Here is a 23,946-nt window from a genome sequence, read left to right on the forward strand (position 1 = left end):
ACAAGAGATTGAGTCACATTTTCTTCAATTTTGTATTGGCAGATTTTTTAATTACAATATTGATGTCGCCGGGTATTAGTCTCCCGAAGAATGTGAAGAAACACAAAAGATGTCAGGCAGTGTATTCATACAGTGTATTGCACAGGAGCATTTCTTGTGACAAGATCTTTCTACTGGTACCAAGATATTTGTCCTTGTGACTTTGGCTATCTTTGGAATTGGCAATTATCGGGGGCATTTGTATCTCACAAACATTTTGTTTTATTCGCTTCTCGAAAAAATGTGGCTGCTTTGGCATGCAGGCATGCATGATAACTACGCCACTGATTATTACACGTAGGGACAACCTTCATTATATTCTTGTTAGAAACCGAGATCCTTTTCTGTGTTGTAAAATTAGTTGAGAACATTATTTCTTTGAATTTTATGATATTAGGATGCTATGTGAAAAATCTTTCCTGCCTTTACTTGTTTAAAAATAAATTTCATTTTTGAAAATACGTAGATGCAGGTATGCTTCATGAAGTGCATTAGCGTTTCATATATACTATGCCAGCATGAAGTGTTGCAGTTCATACCCTCATGTATTTTCAAAAATGATTTTTTTCCTCTTATATATACTTTCATTTCTGTTGGAATTCCCATCCATTGAAATAGATGTACGATATTTATCAAAATTCATACACTCATTGTTGACACAACTGCAATGCATTCACAAGAAAATTGCTATCATTACAATTTGTAAAGATACTAAAGACAAAAACATTGGAAACGTAAATAAGGGCATTCCAACATATAATAAGATTCATCTCTATTATTTTTGTTAACACAATCTACATATTCTTTGATTTGTCTCTATATTAAACCACTGTCCAGTTTTGATTGGTAAACAATGATTACGGGTGTTGTTCTGTAGTTAGAAAACATAATTACCGTATGTGATTATTTTGGAAGTGAGGGGAGATAGTTCTCCAGATGTCAAACTGGTTTTAAAACTTGTAATTAGTAGAACTTGTAATTAGTAGAACTTGTAATTAGTAGAACTTGTAATTAGTAGAACTTGTAATTAGTAGAACTTGTAATTAGTAGAACTTGTAATTAGTAGAGTTGTAATTAGTAGAGTTGTAATTAGTTGAACTTGTAATTAGTAGAACTTGTAATTAGTAGAACTTGTAATTAGTAGAACTTGTAATTAGTAGAACTTGTAATTAGTAGAACTTGTAATTAGTAGAACTTGTAATTAGTAGAACTTGTAATTAGTAGAACTTGTAATTAGTAGAGTTGTAATTAGTAGAGTTGTAATTAGTAGAACTTGTAATTAGTAGAACTTGTAATTAGTAGAACTTGTAATTAGTAGAACTTGTAATTAGTTGAGTTGTAATTAGTTGAGTTGTAATTAGTAGAGTTGTAATTAGTAGAGTTGTAATTAGTAGAGTTGTAATTAGTAGAGTTGTAATTAGTTGAACTTGTAATTAGTAGAGTTGTAATTAGTTGAGTTGTAATTAGTAGAGTTGTAATTAGTAGAACTTGTAATTAGTAGAACTTGTAATTAGTAGAACTTGTAATTAGTAGAGTTGTAATTAGTTGAACTTGTAATTAGTTGAGTTGTAATTAGTAGAGTTGTAATTAGTAGAGTTGTAATTAGTAGAGTTGTAATTAGTAGAGTTGTAATTAGTTGAGTTGTAATTAGTAGAGTTGTAATTAGTAGAGTTGTAATTAGTAGAGTTGTAATTAGTAGAGTTGTAATTAGTAGAGTTGTAATTAGTTGAGTTGTAATTAGTAGAGTTGTAATTAGTAGAGTTGTAATTAGTAGAGTTGTAATTAGTAGAGTTGTAATTAGTTGAGTTGTAATTAGTTGAGTTGTAATTAGTAGAGTTGTAATTAGTTGAGTTGTAATTAGTAGAGTTGTAATTAGTTGAGTTGTAATTAGTTGAGTTGTAATTAGTAGAGTTGTAATTAGTAGAGTTGTAATTAGTAGAGTTGTAATTAGTAGAGTTGTAATTAGTAGAGTTGTAATTAGTAGAGTTGTAATTAGTAGAGTTGTAATTAGTAGAGTTGTAATTAGTAGAGTTGTAATTAGTAGAGTTGTAATTAGTAGAGTTGTAATTAGTTGAGTTGTAATTAGTAGAGTTGTAATTAGTAGAGTTGTAATTAGTAGAGTTGTAATTAGTAGAGTTGTAATTAGTTGAGTTGTAATTAGTTGAGTTGTAATTAGTAGAGTTGTAATTAGTTGAGTTGTAATTAGTAGAGTTGTAATTAGTTGAGTTGTAATTAGTAGAGTTGTAATTAGTAGAGTTGTAATTAGTTGAGTTGTAATTAGTTGAGTTGTAATTAGTAGAGTTGTAATTAGTTGAGTTGTAATTAGTAGAGTTGTAATTAGTAGAGTTGTAATTAGTAGAGTTGTAATTAGTAGAGTTGTAATTAGTTGAGTTGTAATTAGTTGAGTTGTAATTAGTTGAGTTGTAATTAGTAGAGTTGTAATTAGTAGAGTTGTAATTAGTAGAGTTGTAATTAGTTGAGTTGTAATTAGTTGAGTTGTAATTAGTTGAGTTGTAATTAGTTGAGTTGTAATTAGTAGAGTTGTAATTAGTTGAGTTGTAATTAGTAGAGTTGTAATTAGTAGAGTTGTAATTAGTAGAGTTGTAATTAGTTGAGTTGTAATTAGTTGAGTTGTAATTAGTTGAGTTGTAATTAGTTGAGTTGTAATTAGTTGAGTTGTAATTAGTTGAGTTGTAATTAGTTGAGTTGTAATTAGTTGAGTTGTAATTAGTTGAGTTGTAATTAGTAGAGTTGTAATTAGTAGAACTTGTAATTAGTAGAGTTGTAATTAGTAGACTTGTAATTAGTAGAACTTGTAATTAGTAGAGTTGTAATTAGTAGAGTTGTAATTAGTAGACTTGTAATTAGTAGAGTTGTAATTAGTAGAGTTGTAATTAGTAGAGTTGTAATTAGTAGAACTTGTAATTAGTAGAGTTGTAATTAGTTGAGTTGTAATTAGTTGAAGATTCTCCCAATTCTCTCCTTCATCCTGGATAAATTAATTAATTGACAGAAGACTATACATACACACACGATAATCCACAAGAATTAAAAATGACATGTATAAACTTGAGCTATATATGGATGCACAAATGACGTAACCTGTCATAACAACATATAAATAAGAGTGAATGATCTGTAAAGTTTGTTGCTGTTTGTCACAGTGAATGAATGTAAAGTTTGTTGCCGTCTGTCACAGTGAATGAACTGTAAAGTTTGTTGCCGTCTGTCACAGTGAATGATCTGTAAAGTTTGTTGCTGTTTGTCACAGTGAATGAATGTAAAGTTTGTTGCCGTCTGTCACAGTCAATGATCTGTAAAGTTTGTTGCTGTCTGTCACAGTCAATGATCTGTAAAGTTTGTTGCTGTCTGTCACAGTGAATGAATGTAAAGTTTGTTGCCGTCTGTCACAGTGAATGAATGTAAAGTTTGTTGCCGTCTGTCACAGTGAATGAACTGTAAAGTTTGTTGCTGTCTGTCACAGTGAATGATCTGTAAAGTTTGTTGCTGTTTGTCACAGTGAATGATCTGTAAAGTTTGTTGCTGTTTGTCACAGTGAATGAATGTAAAGTTTGTTGCTGTTTTTCACAGTAAATGCTGCGCATGAAATTTAGTTGTTTTGAACATGGTGATTAGAGGAACATATTGCAAATTTACAACTTATCAAATGTATTCTGTTTGAGATGAAATGTTTTAATATACTCTAGATTTTAATTTTAGAACCATATTAGTCGATAATTACCTTGAAGAAATTTTGTTCATATTTATCAATTAATGTTTGAAAAATTTCCACAATGGTAGCATATGATAAAAATAAAAGAACTGGAAATATGAAATAGATGATTTTGTTTCCACTTCTGATTGTATTTTGATAAGTAGAGATTATTGGAGATATGAAGATCTATAAATTTAAAGTGATTTCTTGTCGAGCATACCTATATAGAAATTGTATGTGACAGGATTTGAGTATCATTAGATTTTCCTCAGTTATAAATCTGTAACCTAACTTCCTGCCATGAGCAAAAGTGAATCTAATCAATTACATGCCATATTGATTATGCTCGTTGATGGATCAAATATGTAATCTAATACTTCGTTGTCAATACATACACTTTTAAAAAGCTGTTGCCGTATTCACCAAATGAATATTTACTTCCAGATGTGTTTATTTTATTAGACAGCTGATTTTTTTTTCTTTAGTAGCACAGATGTTTTATTTTATTATTCAGGTAACATTTCGTCTCTTGGAGGCTGAGAAAAGAAAGCTTCAAGTCTTACAAAAAGAGTTGGCCCAATATGATGAGAAGGAGCCCCAGGGATTGCAAAGAGTAAAGTTTTTATCTCAGATTGACATCATGCATAGAATAAATGAATTCTGCTCTATCATTGTTCTGATCAAACTAAAATCAATTATTGTCAGTAGTAATCAAAATATTCAGGTATATAAGGGACAAAACCCATTTTCATTATGATGATTTGGCTGCGATATGTATATAAGAGTTACCTTTCTTTGTATGTTTTCAGAGGCGAGAAGAAAAGCAACTTGAGAACAATATAAAGTTTGTTAAGTTTATTTTTATATATGATTAATAATATTGAAAGATATATACACACACTCATTGTCCTAAGATACACATTGTTTCATCAGCTGCTGATTTCCGAAATAATGTTTATAAAAATGCAGTAAATGATTTCATATGAAATTATGAAGCTATATAAGTTTTGGGATATTGACAATGATATTTAATAAGTGTCTCCGCATTTAGAATGCTTTTTGTACCTGCAGTTGGATTCAGCTTCAGTATAACCAGCTAGAGAAGGAGTACAGGATCGCAGCCATGGGGGCCCTGAGACACAAGGGGCAGATTCGAAGGGTAGGAATGATCATAGGTCATTAAATTCAATGTATAATTAAAGAGAAAGGCAACCTTAATCACATTGTTGCTTTTATGAATAAAGTATTGCTTACTGATATCGTGAATGGCAGTCTTAAACAACAAAAATCCTCGCTTAACGATTAAATCATTATTAATCTATCATGTATTTTAAATTACCCGCCACTAAGAGAGTGGCCATTAAAGATTAATTTATGACGTCACACTGTCGGTTCCAGTTTATTTCATCAGCAGCACTGTAAACATGACAAGTCACGAACAGTTAAGTTTGAAACCGTATAGATTTGAGCCCGTTCTTTCGCAAGAAAAAATTTAGAAAAGAAGACATTCAGTCAATCATGGCAACCTCTATAGATGGCGGGAATTTCAATTTTTAACAGTACTGAAGCTTATCTAGGCCATATATCAACAGAATAGTATGACAAATTTTTATCATATAATTAATTCTATCATTTATCATGTAAAAAAATTTTTGGGTTGCCTTCCCCTTTAAGGGCGGACACTAGACAGGCCAAGAATCAACAAAATTTAACAGGGGAAGATGTAACTTGCAGAAATATTTTAAATTCTTGTAAGATTTTTTTTTATTATATTGATTAGCACAAATATTGTCTTAAGAATATCCTCTTTTGTTTTGCTAAATTAAAGTAAAAATTTGGACATTGGTGATTTGTTCATTTAATTGTCAGTATGTAATGTCCATCTTTTTGGAATTGTATTCTGAAAAGGATAGACAGCTATTATTTTTTTCTATTGCATTATGGGAATTTCAACTTATGCTCTTTATTAATATGGTTATTAGTGGTCCCTGCACAGTATATATTTTTCTATTTTTGGTCGTATCTTATGTATTATGGTGCATTCAAATGGAGGATAAGTTGAGGCCATTTATTCATATCAACATACCATATCTATCGTATCATATGTACCATATCAATATCAATATACCACATCTATCAATCAAATCTATATCATATCATTTATTCTTATCAGAATTTTCAATCGTTATTGCAGTTGGTCTGTATCCGTCGTGCATTAACAACTGAACATTTTTAACTTCTTCTTGATAACTACCCTTCCAATTCTTTTCAGGACTCTTACAGCCCTGGGGCTTTAGGTGTGGGGAAAAACTGTCACAAATTGACCAGTTTTCAAAAATCTTCTCCACAGCCATACATGTGTGAGAAAAACTAAATGCATAGTGATGTAGAGCAGGAAGGCTTCTACCAAAATTGTAAATTTCATGATCCAAAACTTGGTAAATAGTATTTATGTGTAAAACATTTAAAAAACATTTTTAGTGTTATTGATTGATTGTACAGTGTATATTGTTTAACGTCCCACTCAAGAATTTTTATGCACCATAATACATAAGATACGTCCGCATAAAAATAGTTTTATCCTTGTCCATCCTTCTACAACACTCAGTTTTCCGAACTTTTTTTCTAAACGTCTTGAGATGTTGAATTGATTTTTTTGTATACATGTGTATATTGATGATTTACAGATTAGTTTTGTTCCAGTTTGTTGATTTTTTAAAGGAGTTGTGCCCCTTTAACTTAGAAAAATTACCGTTACAACCAGTTTTCCCGACATTTTTTCAAAACGCCTAGAGATATTGAACTGATTTTTTGTATGCAAATTTATATTGATGAGTTACAGATTGAGTTTGAATTTTGTTCCTGTTCGTTGATTTTGATGGAATTGTGCCCTTCAATGTAGCAAAATTAATGTATTTATTTTTTGGCTGTTAAAACATATAAAGGATTTTTGTTGAGTTCTTCATTGTACTACGCAACAAAGTCGGGCGGGGGTAGTGGAATCGGGTTGTCCGTCTGTAGATGCAGTGGTTTCCGGGTTCTAAAGCGTTATCCTTTCCACCTACAGTCACCATATCATATATATGGACTACCCTTGGGACGAAGATGTTCCCTATCGAATTTGGGGTCAAAAGGTCAAGGGCACTGGACATGAAAGTAGCAATAAGGTTTCCATTCTTATCTTGAACGGCTTTTTTCATCGCATGGAGATACTGTGTTCCTAGAGAAGAGACTACCTAAGGTTTTGTCATGCGCTTTCTTTTTTGCACTCAGGAAAGGGGTAATTTATACCTATTAACAACACCCTTTGGGAGATTGGGGTAAGCGGGGGGTATTCTTGCTCACAATAAATTAGCTGATACTGTATAAAATCTAAATACATACTTAGGAATAGCAGAAAAGGATGTTGAAAAAATGGTGAATTTCACAGCCCAGGGTTTTGACTCTAGGATGGGTCCAAATTAGTCATATCTATTAATGTTAATGCACATATTGTATTATGTAAAGCCTTTCATCAGTGTATGCACTTTTGAGGGCATTGAAGTTTTAAGAACACATCTTGTTTTATACTGTTGCTGAACATTGGAATTTAGCTTAGATATTCAGAACAGGAATTTTTTTCTAGATTTCATAGCCCATGGAAGTAGTGATACTTTTCACCAGTACTCAGGTGACCGATAAGGCCTGTGGCCCTCTTGTTAATGCCCCCATCATAGGGCTGCAAAGGGTACCCAAAATAGCTGAAAACTTCAGGTTGTGTTGTTTGGGTCACGTATGGTTCAAGTCCGGTTTTTACGATAGAATCATTGTTAGGAATCTGTTTAAACAAAATGGCATCAAAATCCTCAAATGTAGCTGTATTTTGATCAATTGTGAAATGATGGCATTGTGGGCAAAACAATGACAGTATGTAAGATATGTCAGACACATTTAAAATACGCCACAGGATCAACATCAATGACAAAACATTGAAAGCATGGAATGAAAATGAGTAGAAGTGACAATGCTGTTTCTAGTACCATGGATTTCAAGTTTAAACCAGTCCACATCCGCAAGTAATTATTGTAATGAAATACAATAAAGGTTTTTGATTTTAACTGTATATTAGATTTTTAAAATAGCTATATAGACCTGAACTGAAATAATCAAACTCGAATTAAAAAATCCTAAACCGACCCGACCCGAAAATTTTAGGAACTGTGACAGCCCCACCCCGTTACTATAGTCAGGGGCATATTGGGTTTCTTCTTTGCCTGTCTGTCCGTAACTTTAATCTTGCTCATAGCTTTTGAATGGTGAGTGATAGGACATTTCATGTTTCATATGTGCATTCCTTGTGCCTTTTTTAAGGCACCCAATTTTTAACCTTTTGGCCTTAAAGTTTGACTTTTAAGAAACCCTACCCTTTTCAATATCTCTTGAACTTTTTTAGGTGGAGCTTTCATATTTTTGTATAGATTTATTGTGGCAAGACCTTTCATTTCATACTGTGATATTTGATCTTTAACTTCTCCAGAACAGCATGGTCATGTTAGTCGTATTAGTATTGAGACATCCCCATGTGCAATTTCAAGGTCGGTTATGTCATAACCCTTTGGGGTTAGGTCAGGGCCACAATAATGGGTCAACATTGTTCATGGGAATGAAGATAGAAAAAAAAATCTTTTAAAAATCACAACAGCTAAACGACAGCAAGGCCATGGTGACTCAAGTGAGCGATGTGGCCCATGTGCCTCTAGTTTTAAAGCAGAAATGTAACAGGATTTGTTGTTTTGTGTCAAAGGATTAAAAGTTAGGAAATTTGATTCCTCCTTGTCCTCTTTACCCCCCTAATAAGCCACACCTGTGAAGTATGTACCACTCAGGTAATCAATTGAAATCACTGACTCACCTTGATAATAATCTTTGGTGTGGGAAAAAATAAACAACAGCAAAAGTTTATCACAGATTGGGTCACAGTTTGATCACAGACAAAAGACACACTGGGTAACTTGGTGTCATCTGAAAGACAGCGGGGATGTTGTTGTGCTGGGTCTCCGAGATTTACAGCAGTTTAGGGCATTGAAGATAATGGTTGTGTTTAGTCATGGAATGAATTGAAATCCAGCATTAAATTGAATACTAGAAATCCAATCAGACCTTCCACAGGACACATAATTTATAATGTGGTTGAAGTAATTAAGAGAAGAGAAAATTGTTTTAAAAATAGTTGCATGTATAATACACAATTCTGAAGAATTTCTTTTTGAAAATTGCAGGCTGCATTAATGTAACGAACTGCAATATTAACCAGGGATTCATTATTTTAACGATCAATATTTTTCTCCAACGCAATACTTGACATTTAGGTAATGAAATGCTTTGACAATATTTAAACTATTTCATATGCTATCAATCTGTTTGCTCTGACCTATTTGATAATTTAATGATAAATTCCTTTCTGAAAGGTAGGAAAATATTGACCGTGCATTTAATTTTGCAAATCTACAATGTTTTAATGGTTTATTTACAGGGTATGTATTGTGGCATTTTTCTCATGTCTGACTTCTTTTTTTTTGAATTGTGAGAAATCAGATTTTCTGCTGAATGAAAAATGTGTCTGAAAATTATCACACACACTATTGCCTTTCATAGTTTTCTTAATTCTTTTTAAACAATATTTAAACAAGACTGCATTAGTTGAATTAGTTCCAATTTTTTATGTTAAACTGCGGACAGAAGGGCCTATAAAATATGATAACAGTATACAAAGTATCAATATCTTTGGCTTCATATATTATCTCTCTATAGGACTGCAATTTAAAACTCCACTTGTTTCATGGCCTGGTTGTATATATAATCTCAAAGTTATTATGATATGAAGATAAAGTTACTGTGAATAATTGAACTATTGATAAAAGGTATAGAGGACTGTGTTGGTGATTTGAGTCTACTGATGAAAAATAACTAGGCTAATTATTGGTCCTCAAGGATGGACATTATTGTTCCATGCTGGTAATTTAAGGACTATCTCCTTTATAATAATAGGTCCTGTAATGCCCTCCCATTGCTTCACTTGATTGATCACAGATCAATTAGCAGTTCCTATTGTTCAAAACTATGGAAGGCAGGTCTTTTTTTCAACTACAGGCCATACCCAACTATGTGCAAGACAGTGTATAGAAACCTTGAAATGTGTGGCTCTCTTACCTGTTCTACTGCGATCGAACGATCGAAGTGAAACACCCAATGTGTGATAACACTTATGTCCCTTTAAATTTTCAAATTGTTCAATATTTTGGATGTATTTTGGATATAGTGTGTGTTGACTTGATAAACACTTAAAATGAATGTGTGGCAGCTGTGTTAGAATCATAAACCTACCACAGAACATGTATTATAGATCTAAATTCATACAATCATTTCACTGACTGGATTTCATTTTGAAATGGGAATAATTGGATATTGGAAATGAAACCCCAGCTCGTTTTCTACCGTGCTTACCAAGATGAATTTATGTTTGGAAGGAGTTCCATGTCTTAATCTAACATATCCACAATTACAGCGCTACCTTTCTCAGGTATACAGTTTCTTAAAAATTCTGTCAATATGTGGATTTTAAATGGGAATTACAAAGTATGTATGGTTTATTTAGTATCAGAGTCATGTTTTTAAAAAAATTCTTTGAGTCACAATATGCATCCCCAAACTTTAGCTGAACTGAGAATTTTTTGAAATTTTGTTTTTTGGGATGTCCAGGAAATGTGTCAGTATATTTGTGGATCATCACATGAACCTCTCTCTGTCATGCTAGTCATCTACTGTACTGAAAATTAAATGTTGTAAATTAGTAAACATTCCAGCAGTGCTTGGGGTTGTTTGTTTGCATGGTTGTACTGTGTTAATTTGTCACCTTCCTCTAGATACTGTTAGAGATAGTGGCATTCATCTACCAAGTTAACAGTTAACTTCCATAAACACATGATGTCATCAGAAGTACCCTTATACCCTATTGTTACCTTTGAAGTGTTTGTAAATGATAGTAAGGCCCATTTTATTGTTTGAAAGAAAGTTTTTATTGAACTTCAACAACGTGGTATCTTTGGATAAAATGCAGTTTCATATCTATAGATATGTGATATCACAATGCTTGTAATAACAGTGCTAAATTAAAGCTTCATTATTACTGGATTGTTAAATGCATTGCAAACTGAAAAGCTATTATGTTGAACATCTAGGAAATCTCTCTCTTTCTCTCTCATAAAATCAATCAATTTCTTGGAAGAAATTCAGCAAAATATTTGGGAATGGTTCACAAGGTCATGAGTTGAAGTCAAAAGATGGCTAATCTAGATAAATGTTAGTTCTTGTACCATGGTGTATGTCTAGAAATTGATCGATTTGCCAGTATACTGCCTTAGATTGTTGAAATGACATGTGCTGCATAGATTTCATTGTATAAGAGACCACTTCAGGAAATATTGGATTTGACAAAATGATTCAGTGTTGATTCATTCAATTCTCACTGGACCAAAGTTTGTTTCTAGAAATGCAAGAGCATGCATAACAGTGAAAGTGTTTGTAATTTGATATTGCATATGAAATGGATTGCTTTTTTGTTTTTTGAAACTTTGAAAACTGAAATTCCTCTTTCTTCCAGTGTTATATGGCCACAGTCTGAGACCTTTGTTTTTGATTGATGTGATATAAGATGTTGTGTATTGATGCATGATTTTGTACATTGTTCTAGCTTGTCAGAAAATAACCCATATAATCATGATGGATGTCCATTAGGCTAGGATGCACAGAGACTTAATGTGGCTTGACATGTTTGTTGTCGGTGATTTTTCATCACTTCAGACTGCAGAACAATCAGCGATATGTTTGTGCACTTCTCAAATTTGTGTTGAGAGAAATGCTGTGAAAAAATGTTAATACTGAGCCAAAATTCTGACTTTTCTATTTTTGTAGTTTGGAGCAATTCAAATTTAGTGTATCTTACATTGTCTTAAGATTAGCAGTTGTCCAAGAGTAGAATGTGATAGATTTATTTCTGATCCAGAGCCCAAACAGGACATATATAATTGGAGCATTACATACTAAAGGAAAGAAAGCCAAAAGACATAGTCAACATAGATTGAGACATAGTGGCATACATGTATACTTGAGTTTGGGACAAAATTATATTGGACAAGAAGGAAGGAGTCATTGCACATCATATGGTTAAAATTTCAAATAAACAAATGGAGCTGATCTTTAAGCTATACTGTAGAATCATTTAAAATTGTGGGGGCCAATTTTCGTGGATTGCTGAATTTTTACGGGTTCATGGGGACGTAATTTCGTGGATTTATGTATTTGTAAGAAAGATAACTCTGGAATGTAAATATTGCTTTATTCGTTGAGGATGTAAATTCGTGGGTGAGGGGTACCCACGAATTCCATGAAAATTGAGCCACCTCGAATTCTAATGATTCCACAGTGAGTGTGTGTGTGTGTGTCTCTCTCTCTCTCTCTCTCTCTCTCTCTCTCTCTCTCTCTCTCTCTCTCTCTCTCTCTCTCTATATATATATATATAAAAGAGAAAAAAAGCAACCTAAAGCAAATTATCATGAAGGAATTTGTGTAAGGAATATGAGTGAAAAGTGAGGTTTTCTAAGTAACAGTTGAAAGTATAATTAGGTAGACCCTCCTAGAAAGTTGGAATTAAAACACTCAGGTGTCATGTTGATTGTCAAATAAGTCTCTCAGTGACGATTCTTATGACAATATTGACTCATTTTTAAAGAATTTGAAACCATGCAAACAAATCTTTCTGAAAATTCTAAGCTAATTTCATTTCACCATGGATGAATGTGTGTTTCCATGCACAAAGCATTCATTATCCTTCATTGATGACAACCATCTTCTTGTTAGGAGTTTGATTTAAAAGCGACCCTGATTATTCTTTTGTTAAAAAAATTTAGAATTTGATTTTGAATGGTGAACGTGTAATTTATTCTTCAATATTTGTGAAAATCCCAGATCCCCATCTTTTCGTCTGTTAGATTTGAGATATTGAAGGAGTATAGCGTGAGAACTTTAGGGACAGTTACAGGTAAATGCCTTTTGTTGCCCTGAGAATATTGTCATTTACATAAATATTTCTTAAATGTGGACATTAATATTTGGACAGTGATACAGCCATATAGTTTAAAATTTGAATGCATTATAGATTTGTTGTGTTTGAAAAGACATGGGACTATTTGCCCACTGGGCATGTGTAATTTTTCAATGAGGCAGAAGATTTTCAGGTAACTACATTCAACAATGCAAACATCAAGGGGGATATAACAGACCTTTAGTGAAAAAACAATATTTATTCTAAATACAGAACAGATGTGAAAGGGTCTCAGTTACTGCTAGTATTCCTAAGTACTGTGGTGATATTGTTTACTTGTTGAGTTTCTAGCTAGGAGTCATTGACCTTTCAGGTATTAGTCTGTTTATATACTTCAATCAAATCATTACAACAGACAAAATCTTGGACTTATTTAGAAGGCAGATGCCAAGAAGCTTCCTTGCATGTTTCATATGAAAGGAAAACAAATTGTGAATTTCTTTGTTTTTAACAAATGTTCATGAGTATGACAACTTTGATCAGGTGTACAACTGTACACAACAGGGTGAAGGGGGGGGGGGAACACAACTGTTACACATAGGAGTGTGACAGATTTATTCACTCCCATGACCTGTGTGTTTTACGCTGTCAGGTCTCCTCCATTCACAGCTGATATAACTGTCAACTAGTCTGAGATGGGAGCTGCTCTCCACTAGTGCTGGAACTTGTCCTTTCGTAGTACCTGTATAATATCTGTGTTTCAATGTCACATTTGCCTTGGATTCCTTGTAGAAGTTTAATACTTGTCCTTTTGGCAAGGTAGGAAATGTGTTACCTCTCGGAATGGAATGTTTATTAAGGACATTGCTGGTGTATTGTTTTGTTTCTAAATATCAAATGCCAAAGATCATTCATGGAAATTAATTTTATGAATAATTTAACCTTTTTGCTGCTTTACACCTGCTGAGAATTTTTTTTATTGTCAATGTTAAATCAAAAAAATGTCATGGTAACATATCAGCATATTTTCATAACATTTTGTGTACATTGGCACTGTATCATAAGTCTTGAGTTATTCCCCTTGTTGTGCATCATTGCAAAATGTATTGATTGCAAATATGCATCGCAATATAAATTGTTTATCATGTTTCTTTTGCATCAAACACAAATGAATTAAATGTATGGAACAGAATGTGTTGTATTGGGAGAGAATTATTTTGTATTGTCTGCTCATGTCTAAAGCAGGTGAGTTGGAGCTATGAATTTACATATTGCTTGATGGTGAAATAATGTTTAATATGAAATTGGCTTTGTAGCTGCATTGCACCTGGTATGTTTGTGTTTAATTTTGCTGGAGAATTGTATTGATTTTCAATACTGCATACTAAGTATGGTATCTTTTCCAGTTACAAATTATTTGATTTGAGCCTAAAGTTTTTTTAGATATGGTAGTGACATTGAATAGGTGCTTTATTTATGACATTTTCTGTGTCTATTTGCAGTCCTCTCGGAGCCAGCCTGCAATAGGACTGAAACAGACAGCAAAGCCTAGGGTAAGTGATAGAACCTACAATTGTTAGTAATTACAGCTACTGAAAGGTGAGAGAGAAAAATTAGTCTGATAGAGTTATAGATCTATGTACACAATTTTAGGTAGCTCATAGACAATTTATGGAAGCAAAGTCTGTTGCATCCCTAAATCTCTCTTTTTTTTTTTGTAAAGCAGAACAATTTAAAAAAAAATATTGGATTCACAACATCCTGTACTTCTCTTTCCCATCAGCCCAAAGCACTAAATTGTAACCCTGAATTGTAGCATTAGTGGTCTTGAAGTTTGTAAAAGTTGGTCATCTAAAGGTAAGCTTAATTTAAAATTAAATGGGATTCTTTTTTATTGACGTGAATTAGCCACAGTGTATGCGGGAGAATATTTCAACAAGATACTAGGTAGGAATATTGATTTAAATACAACAAGGACTGCAATTCAAATTTAGTCGTACAACTCACCTTGGACCAGTTATATAAATTATGAAGGGTGTCTGGGGTCCCACAACTCACCCTGGACCAGTTATATAGTCCCACAACTCACCCTGGACCAGTTATATAGTCCCACAACTCACCCTGGACCAGTTATATAGTCCCACAACTCACCCTGGACCAGTTATATAGAATCCCACAACTCACCCTGGACCAGTTATATAGAATCCCACAACTCACCCTGGACCAGTTATATAGTCCCACAACTCACCCTGGACCAGTTATATAGTCCCACAACTCACCCTGGACCAGTTATATAGAATCCCACAACTCACCCTGGACCAGTTATATAGAATCCCACAACTCACCCTGGACCAGTTATATAGAATCACACAACTCACCCTGGACCAGTTATATAGTCCCACAACTCACCCTGGACCAGTTATATAGTCCCACAACTCACCCTGGACCGGTTATATAGTCCCACAACTCACCCTGGACCAGTTATATAGTCCCACAACTCACCCTGGACCAGTTATATAGTCCCACAACTCACCCTGGACCAGTTATATAGTCCCACAACTCACCCTGGACCAGTTATATAGAATCACACAACTCACCCTGGACCTATATATAGATTATGAAGGGTGTCTGGGTGGCACACTAGCTTCTCACCTCTGTGACCCATTTTCAATTCTTATCCTGCAGTGGTTGTGTTTTAGAGGGTATGGTGGTGACCCACACAGACATGTGGTTTTTATTCTGTTTACTCCAACACCAATGACCCCCTCAAACCATTAGCTTCCCACTTTCATGAATTGTTGTCTTGGTAATGTACAAAAATCTGCTAATTTATAGGATGAGAAAGTTTGGTTTTTTTTTTGGTGTTTTTTTTTTTATACACTTTACAGATTGTTGCAAAATGATAGACACAGATAGTGAACCTTGTTGCAACCATACAAAACCCTCTTTTTAATGTTATACAGTCCTCCCTAACATCACTGACATGACATTCTACATTAAAAGCACCAGTTTAAGAATCAGATGAGATTATATTAATGAAAGGAAGGAAGAACATTTCTTCAAAGATTTAAGTGACCTACTCTCCTTATATGAATTTCCTTTTTAAGGAAGTTCACTGAAATCACTTTAGACAATTACATTTCTGTGAAATTGTGTATTGTTACAAAAGAGCTTTCTGGGATATAATTTCTGACAATCATGAGTCACTCTTCATTGAAATATTGTCTGTTGCCTCATCACTTGTTGAGTAATACTATTTGTGATGCAATTCTGGTCAGAAATGAATCATTTGTCCCACTGCTGATGCAGATCATTCACCAGAAACCATTAATAATTCCATCCTGTTTCTCCCTGCCTGCAAGTAATGGAACAATCTTTGTTTTTCTTACTGGCATCCTATTACCCTATGCAAGAAGCCAAGTCCATTATATTTTCTTTTGAATCTTTTTTATACAAAATGGAGGAAAAGTTTGTTGGATAATAATTGGGTGAATCTGAGAAGTGATTATGTAGAACATTTTGGTCTCAACTTAGGGTAAGTCAAAAATTTCTTATTGACTTTTGTGATTGTGAGAGACAATTGATTTCATTTGATGGAAAAGATCTTATATTAGATGCAAAGGGCCTGTTAACTCCAGAAGAAGAGTTACTACATCCTTAATCTTGGCATGTGTGAAGAATAAGGAGATTCTTTTGTATAAAAGTTCCTCTCCTTTATCATTAATGTGAGTTTCTCAATGAGAATGGACATCTGATGAAATAATTTTGGAAGATAGTTTATTTTGACCACTACTACATCTGGAAGTTGTTTTAGGAGAGCAATGTGGTTCAGTCAATCCCACTAGTGATTGGTCATGTAGTATTTTTAGGGATAGTAATTAATTCTGTTTACAGTATTTTTGAACAGGCAACAGATGCCATGCCAAAGCTTTTTATACATATCATTGATAATATTTGCAAGAGCATGACATCTGTCTCATCCACATATTGAAAATTGACAAGATCTGACCTAGAAAATCCTTAGGTATTTTTTCTTGCTTATACCTGGTATATTGATTAAGGATAATTTGTCATCACTATCAGAGATTAACAGTTATACAGACCCTGAAGCATACTACTACACCTCCAAAGCGTTTCATTTCATTCTGAGCAAACCGTTCATCGTTCCGTGCAAACCGTTGACCATTCCAATGCAAACCGTTGACCATTCCATGCAAACCGTTCACCGTTATAGGCAGACTGTTCAGCATTCCATGCAAACCATTTGTGCAAGAATCTTTCCATACATGATCAAGCCATGCCCATAAAAATGTGCAGACTGTAAGTCCTTTTAGTATGGGATCTAGTTAGGACAAGTGGACATTGTTGGGAATTTGAGCAATTATTTCAAAATTTCTCTAAGACCGACTTTCAACAGTGAAAATCTGCAAATAATCGAAACAAAACAGTTATTTTAAAACCATCAGGGAGAGCAAAACCTGATATATTCATAGCCTTCAGAGCAATTTTAACACCCTTGGTAGGGTCAGGGATAGAAAACACACAACTCGTTGAATATAAATCATATCACCATATCACCACAAACCATGGGAGATCCTATATATAGATTATTTAATGTCTGTCTTTGAGAAAAGTCCTAGAATATACAAATTACACTTGTATTTTAACAACACTAAGATGCAACAGTTTAAATGAATTTAATCATGTTGATAGAGCAAGAAATCAATAAAAGTTGAATAATCAATATTCCATGACAATACAATATTTGCATCTTTTTTCTTTTCTTTCTGAAGTTAAAAAAATATCCATTTGTGTTCATAAGTCAATGAGCTAATAAGTAAAAATGAAATTTACCGCATCATCCATTAGCAATCACTAAACCGCCACGGTGGTCTAGAGGTTAGAGCGTTCGCCCCGCATGTGAAAGGCTGGGGTTCGAATCCCAGCTGCGACAAACCTAAGTCGTTAAAACAGGTAGTGACAGTTCTATCGCCAAACACTCGGCATCAGGTGTGAATGTCATGGGTCCTCGGAAATGACCTTAAAAACGGATTTCCCGTGTCACAGTGGGTGTGGCACGCTAAAAAACCCTCACTGTTCAATGGCCGTAAGCACCCAGCAAAGACCTAAATTTGAAGCCCTTCACCAGTCTTGGTGACGTCTCCATATGAGTGAAAAATTCTCGAGTGAGACATTAAACAAGATGCAATCAATCTAAAAAGGATCATTATAATTTCTTTCAACCTCTTTTAATATCTAGAATTTTACCATTACATATAGAAATTATTTCTTGTTTAAACTAATCCCAGGAAGAACCAATTAATGCCGGAAAATCGAAAGCATGCAGATCATGCCTACTGTTCACAAAGCATGCAAGCCACACCTACAACGTGGTCAGCATTTCGTGCGAAGCGTTCCATGCAAACCGTTCAGTGTTCCATGCAAACTGTTCAGTGTTCCATGCAAACCGTTCAGTGTTCCATGCACACTGTTCAGCGTACCATAAAAACTGTTCAGCGATCCGTGCAAGAATCCTTCCGTGCAAGTGGGGTAGTAATACACTTCAGGGTCTGTACATAGTGATAGGATTTAGAATTACTAGGTTTTCCTAAGATTGTGGATGTCTAAAGATGTCCAAAATACTATTTAATCTGATAAGTAGAAAAAGATGGGTCTTTGGAAGGCCAAACAAACTACACATTTTAGTGCTAATAGTTAAATATCAGAAGACACTTTGCTTTTGGAAGCTATTATGTCCGTTACAATCAACAGTCTGATCTATGACAGATTTTACTTGATAGGTCCCTTACAATCAACAGTCTGATCTGTGACAGATTTTACTTGATAGGCCCCTCTAGGCTGGTTATTCAGTTAGCCATGAATTTAATTTTTGATCATAAATTTGTTAGCTGTCAAGTTTTGATTTGTAATTTTTCTTATTTATGATATCTATTACCCAGGTATCTATTTTTGTTGTTGTTGTTGCAAAATTAAGTAGGATAGAGTATATGTGCTCTGTGAAGCCCCCCTGTAATCTTTTTATCATAAATTATCTAGTGTGCTTGTGCTTTGGACTGCACTCCAGAAATGTGAGGTCATCATAATAGTTTTGTTTGGACATGAAAACTTTTTATCATCCTTGTGTTGAGTGAAAATTAAATCTAGCAAAACATAAAAACTTAAGTTCATTTGATATGATGGTATCATATATTACGTATACTGGTATTTGGTTGATACTACTATTAGTCATAAACCAGGTAAACTAATAGGATGCTTTTTTTTAAACCTCCACATCAACAGATTAAAGGGAGAGTACCAGGTGTTCACTAATCAATCTGTTTGATATGCTTATCATACATATTCAACACATGTCAGACAATGTCCATCCATTAAAAGGGATGATATTTGCAATTAAGGAAGCAACTAAAGGGAAATATATTGAGAATCAAATTAGGGTCACTATCTTTTTTTTTTAAATATCGTGAATCTGCGGTGTTCATGGTTTTGTGAACCTGCGGTATTCCCCCTTAATGCGAGAGATGTATGTGGTATTCTATTTGTGGTCTGTCACATATCTTTTATAACTACTGTAACAAATCCTATCTGGATAATCAGATAGGTGTGTTTTAATACAGTCAAAATACCATGCACGCTTTCAGGGCAAACCAAGGGCCTCCAAAAATTTACACATAAAAACCAATTTTCAGGTAAATTGGCTGTTTATATGAAAGGATATAGGTTTTCTAAGTAATGAAACAGGCTCAATTTATTTTGATACAGGTTTGAATTAGCTATCAGATGTTATGATCTGTGTGTAATGTTACAAATGACAGTTGGCATATGATTTCATTTTTTAACTTGGTCCTCTTTACAGCCATCCATTTTTGGAACCATTACTAAAGACAAGAACCCCAAGGACAGACGTCTGGTAAGTGTTTACCATGTATTCTCAGTTCAAAGTACATGTTGTATGTTAGTGGAAGAAAACTTGTACAACTAGAACCCTGGACAGCATGCAGGTCATGTGCTCATAGAAATTCTACATTCTGGTATATAAATGTAGGATGTCTTCCATTCACTGTAGATATATGTATGTACATATGTATCAGTTAAATTTGAAGCTCACTGTGATGGCTTAGCTGCAACAGGGTAACAGGAGTAAAAAATATATGACATTGCGTGATGAAACTAAATGTTCAACACTAAATTTTGTGGACACGTTGGGCCATTTAAAGTTTGAGTTATGACAAAAATTCCTCCTTTTATAAAATAGACTATTGTGTCCAAGGGTAAAGTACAACCTTTGCATGAACTGAGTTCAATAACTCTATTGAATGATTATTATTGCTATTTAGATGACAAGTTGATGATCATATATATGGATAAGGGTCATGTACACACAAATGGGGTTACTATAACAAAGGATGAGTCTTTCAAGACTTTGAAAGAAGTTGTACAAAATGGACTGTCTGTTACAAATATGTATAATGAGAAGTATAGAAAAAGAGACTTTTGAGAGGGATTTTATATAATTTGTAACCCCGAAAATACAAGCCATTGTGAAGTGACAAGAGTTTGTTTCATTCTTGTGAGTTAGAAGGAGGTTGGAGAGACTTTTAGAATTTCAAACGTTCATGATGAATATGTACCAGATAAAGCTGAAATGTCAGAAAAACTAGAAATTGCACATGATATGGTTTATAAAAACTCAAGGCTATTAAACATCGGGGAAGGGCATGTGTGAGATTAAAGTCACCTGAAAATATCTGTTCTTTTCCGGTTTTGATAATTAAACTTAAAAAATATCAGATTGGATGGAGGTTCTTTGACTTGTGTGAACTGAGGATGATTGGAGTACCATGATGCCAAAAACACCTGACCCTAGAAAATAGAGGAATGTCAAAAAAAGGTGGCCAAAAGAGGCGTATTGGAATTAAGGATTGTTCTTCTTAGCTTTATAGTTTCTCTGGATAAAATTGTGTTATTCTATAAGCCAACACAATCTTCCAGTTTTGATGAAACTTTCAAACTCTTGCTTACTGGGACACAGAAATAAGTGTCATTATAAAGAGAAAGTGGGTGGGTTTTTTTCTGTTTCCTCGTAATATTAAATCTCAGACTTCACAATACTGGTACTTAACATCACACAGTAATCTTGGATCATGCACTGAAGTACACCAGTGCACATTCTGAATTGATGAAATAGGAATTACTCCTAATACCTCATTCCAATTCCACCCAGCATCCTACTGCATAAGAGTGAACCATTTCACATTAAGCAAGTAATTATGTTTAAACTGAAATAGGAAACAAAGTCCGGAATCCTGAAGCGATACAGACTGCAGCAGTCATGGTAAAGGAGAAGTTTGGCATAGAGAAGGGAAATGCACGAAGTTGTTACATTAGATCTTTATACAATGAGTCTAATGTTTTAACCTCAGATTTTTTTGTTGATTTTCACAGCGAAGTTTTCTTATGTGAATAAGAGGATGCCCTGTACCTCTAATTGTTTAGAATTTTGTAAAACAAATGTTTTTGTTGCTTGTAGGAGGTAGTCGGGCATATTTTCTCCAGATGTGTAAATAATGAGTGTGTTTTCTATTTTGAAAGAAATATGTAGAGACTAAATTTATTTGGAGGTAATTCCTTGCATTTTTTGTCAATTTGCGGATGATTGTCAACAGAGTCAAGGTTATTTTCACTATCATACCATCAGAGTCAATGCTCTCAATCCTTACATCATAGGTAACACAATAAAGTTATTTACAACAAAATCAGAAAATCATGTGGTTTTGCAGTAAATAAAATGAATAGATCAGCTGCCAGCAGCTTCCTGTATATAAATATGCCAGAATACTGATAGGTGCACATGCAGTTTGGCACAGAGGAAGCAGTTCCTACTGACCTTGACCTTACAGTTTTAGTGTTTATTTTGTGCCTAGGAGGATTTTTTTGAGACAGCAGGAGCCAGAATAATTGTTTATTTAATTGTGTTTTTGATGCTGTTTCATCCAATGTCAGTTAATTCTTCCATTCAGCAGTTGTTGACTTCTTCAAAGTCATTGCCCTTATCATACTTATCTCTTATCAAATTGAATTGAAATGAAACATGAATTCAGTAAATAGTTTGTGTCAGTGCCAGCTACATAATGGTTTTCGGTTTGTTGTGTCTTATAAAATTCAAGGTCTTTGAAGAAACTTGGGTCATATTTCCTTTTTTCTTTTCTTTTTACATTTTATGAATTTTTATATGTTAAATCAATATCTCAAGGCAACTGATTAAGTTTAATGAATATCAGGTAGAAGTGCAGCATCTCTGTAAAAAATTAAATAATGCATTTTGCAAATAAGCATCACTTTGATTGAAACAAGACTGTAGATAATGACATATGTTTTATCTAGTTTCCATAGGAATAAGAAAATCAAATTAGACTAAAAATATTTACTGCAATCTGAAGGTACATGTTTTTTCAGCACAGTGAATTAATTGTTGTTTGGAGTCTCTTAGAATCTTTCACTCATGTAGAGACATCAGCAGCTATTAGGTAAGATTCCACAAATAGGAACTCCTGAGCCAATGCCTACAGTGACATAGGAGCTCAGGTTTTAGCTCACCTGAGCCAAAGGCTCAAGTTAGCTTTTCTGATCGAAATTTGTTGTCCGTCGGTGTTGTCATAGTCATTGTTGTCGTTGTAAACTTTTCACATGTTCATCTTCTCCTCCAGAACCACTGCACCAATTTCAACCAAACTTAGCACAAAGCATCCTTGGGTGAAGGGGATTCAGGTTTGTTCAGATGAAGGGCCTTGCCCCCTTCAAAGGGTAGATAATCACAAAATTGCGAAAATAGGGTGAGGTCATTTAAAAAATCATCTTTTTAAGAACCACTGGGCTAGAAGAGCTGAAATTCATATACTATATTTATTTCCAATCAAGGGCCCTCAAGGGGCAGCATGAAAATACATACAAATAATGTACATATACATATACAAATAGAGAAAGAAGTGATTACATAACACATAGTTATATACAAATACAGTGTCATATATTGTTCAAAATAAATTTTCCAGTTATATTTAGAATGGATGGCTCTTCAGAACATAGTATGTAAATGAATTTTTGTTCATCATTGAGTTTGGTAAAATTTTTAACTGTTTTTTCTATAGTACCAAAAAAGATTTTCTTTCATCAGCAAACTTTCACATTTAATCAAAAAATGGATCTCATCACCTAATAAACCGGAGTTGCATTTGTTACATATTCGTTCATTCCTAGTAATACCAGAATATCTACCAACTTCAATCATTAATTTATGAGCTGATATCCATAACTTACAAATAGATCGTCTAATATCAAAATTTTTAATTTTATTAAGATAGTTCTCAAAACCAAAGTGCTCCATATGAAAGCATCCTGACATAGTGGATAAAAGATTTACAGGCAAATATCTAGGGAAAATCTTCCTCTCAAGAACCACTGGGCAAGGAAAATACAAATTTATATGAAAGCTTCCTGACATAGTGCAGATTCAAGTTTGTTAAAATCATGGCCCCCGGGGGGTAGGATGGGGCCACAATAGGAAATCGAAGTTTTACATAGAAATATATATAGGGAAAATCTTTTTAAATCTTCTCAAGAACCACTGGACCAGAAAAGTTTTATTTTCATGAAAGCTTCCTGACATAATGCTGATTCAAGTTTGTTAAAACCATGGCCCCCGAGGGTAGGGTGGGGCCACAATAGGGGATCAAAGATTTACATTGGAATATGTAAGGAAAATCTTTAAAAATCTTCTTCTCAAGAACCATTGGGCCAGAGAAAGTGCAAATTCAAGTTTGTAAACATCATGGCCCCTGGGGGCTAGGATGGGGCCACAATAGGGGATCAAAGTTTTACATACAAATATATAGTGAAAATCTTTAAAAATCTTCTTCTCAAGAACCACTGTGCCAGAAAATTTTACATTTACATGAAAGATTTCTGACATATAGTACAGATTCAAATTTGTAAAAGTCATGCTCCCCTCAGGGGTATGTTAGGATCACAAAAGGGATCAAAGTTTAACATGCAAATATGTAGGGATTTTTAAATATGGGCCAAGGTGATACAGGTG

At 33.9% G+C, this 23,946-nt stretch overlaps 1 protein-coding gene across 5 annotated transcripts in view; it reads left to right on the forward strand.

Annotated features, from left to right (window-relative positions):
* LOC125670472 (ras-GEF domain-containing family member 1B-like) overlaps positions 1–23,946 on the forward strand; it is a 47,176-nt gene that overhangs the window by 7,377 nt on the left and 15,853 nt on the right. Inside the window, exons 2-6 of one of the 5 annotated variants that reach the window (XM_048905661.2) lie at positions 4,269–4,367; positions 4,564–4,598; positions 4,826–4,913; positions 14,336–14,386; positions 19,708–19,761. In XM_048905661.2, coding sequence (XP_048761618.2) covers positions 4,269–4,367; positions 4,564–4,598; positions 4,826–4,913; positions 14,336–14,386; positions 19,708–19,761 — 327 coding nt within the window. Of the gene's footprint in view, positions 1–4,268; positions 4,368–4,563; positions 4,599–4,825; positions 4,914–6,900; positions 10,314–13,010; positions 13,027–13,633; positions 13,653–13,998; positions 14,079–14,335; positions 14,387–19,707; positions 19,762–23,946 lie in introns of those variants that run through there. The other 4 variants (XM_048905662.2, XM_048905665.2, XM_056161579.1 and 1 more) reach the window with 4 other exon arrangements.

Source organism: Ostrea edulis, chromosome 4 (genome assembly GCF_947568905.1).
Source record: "Ostrea edulis chromosome 4, xbOstEdul1.1, whole genome shotgun sequence".
NCBI lineage: Eukaryota > Metazoa > Mollusca > Bivalvia > Ostreida > Ostreidae > Ostrea > Ostrea edulis.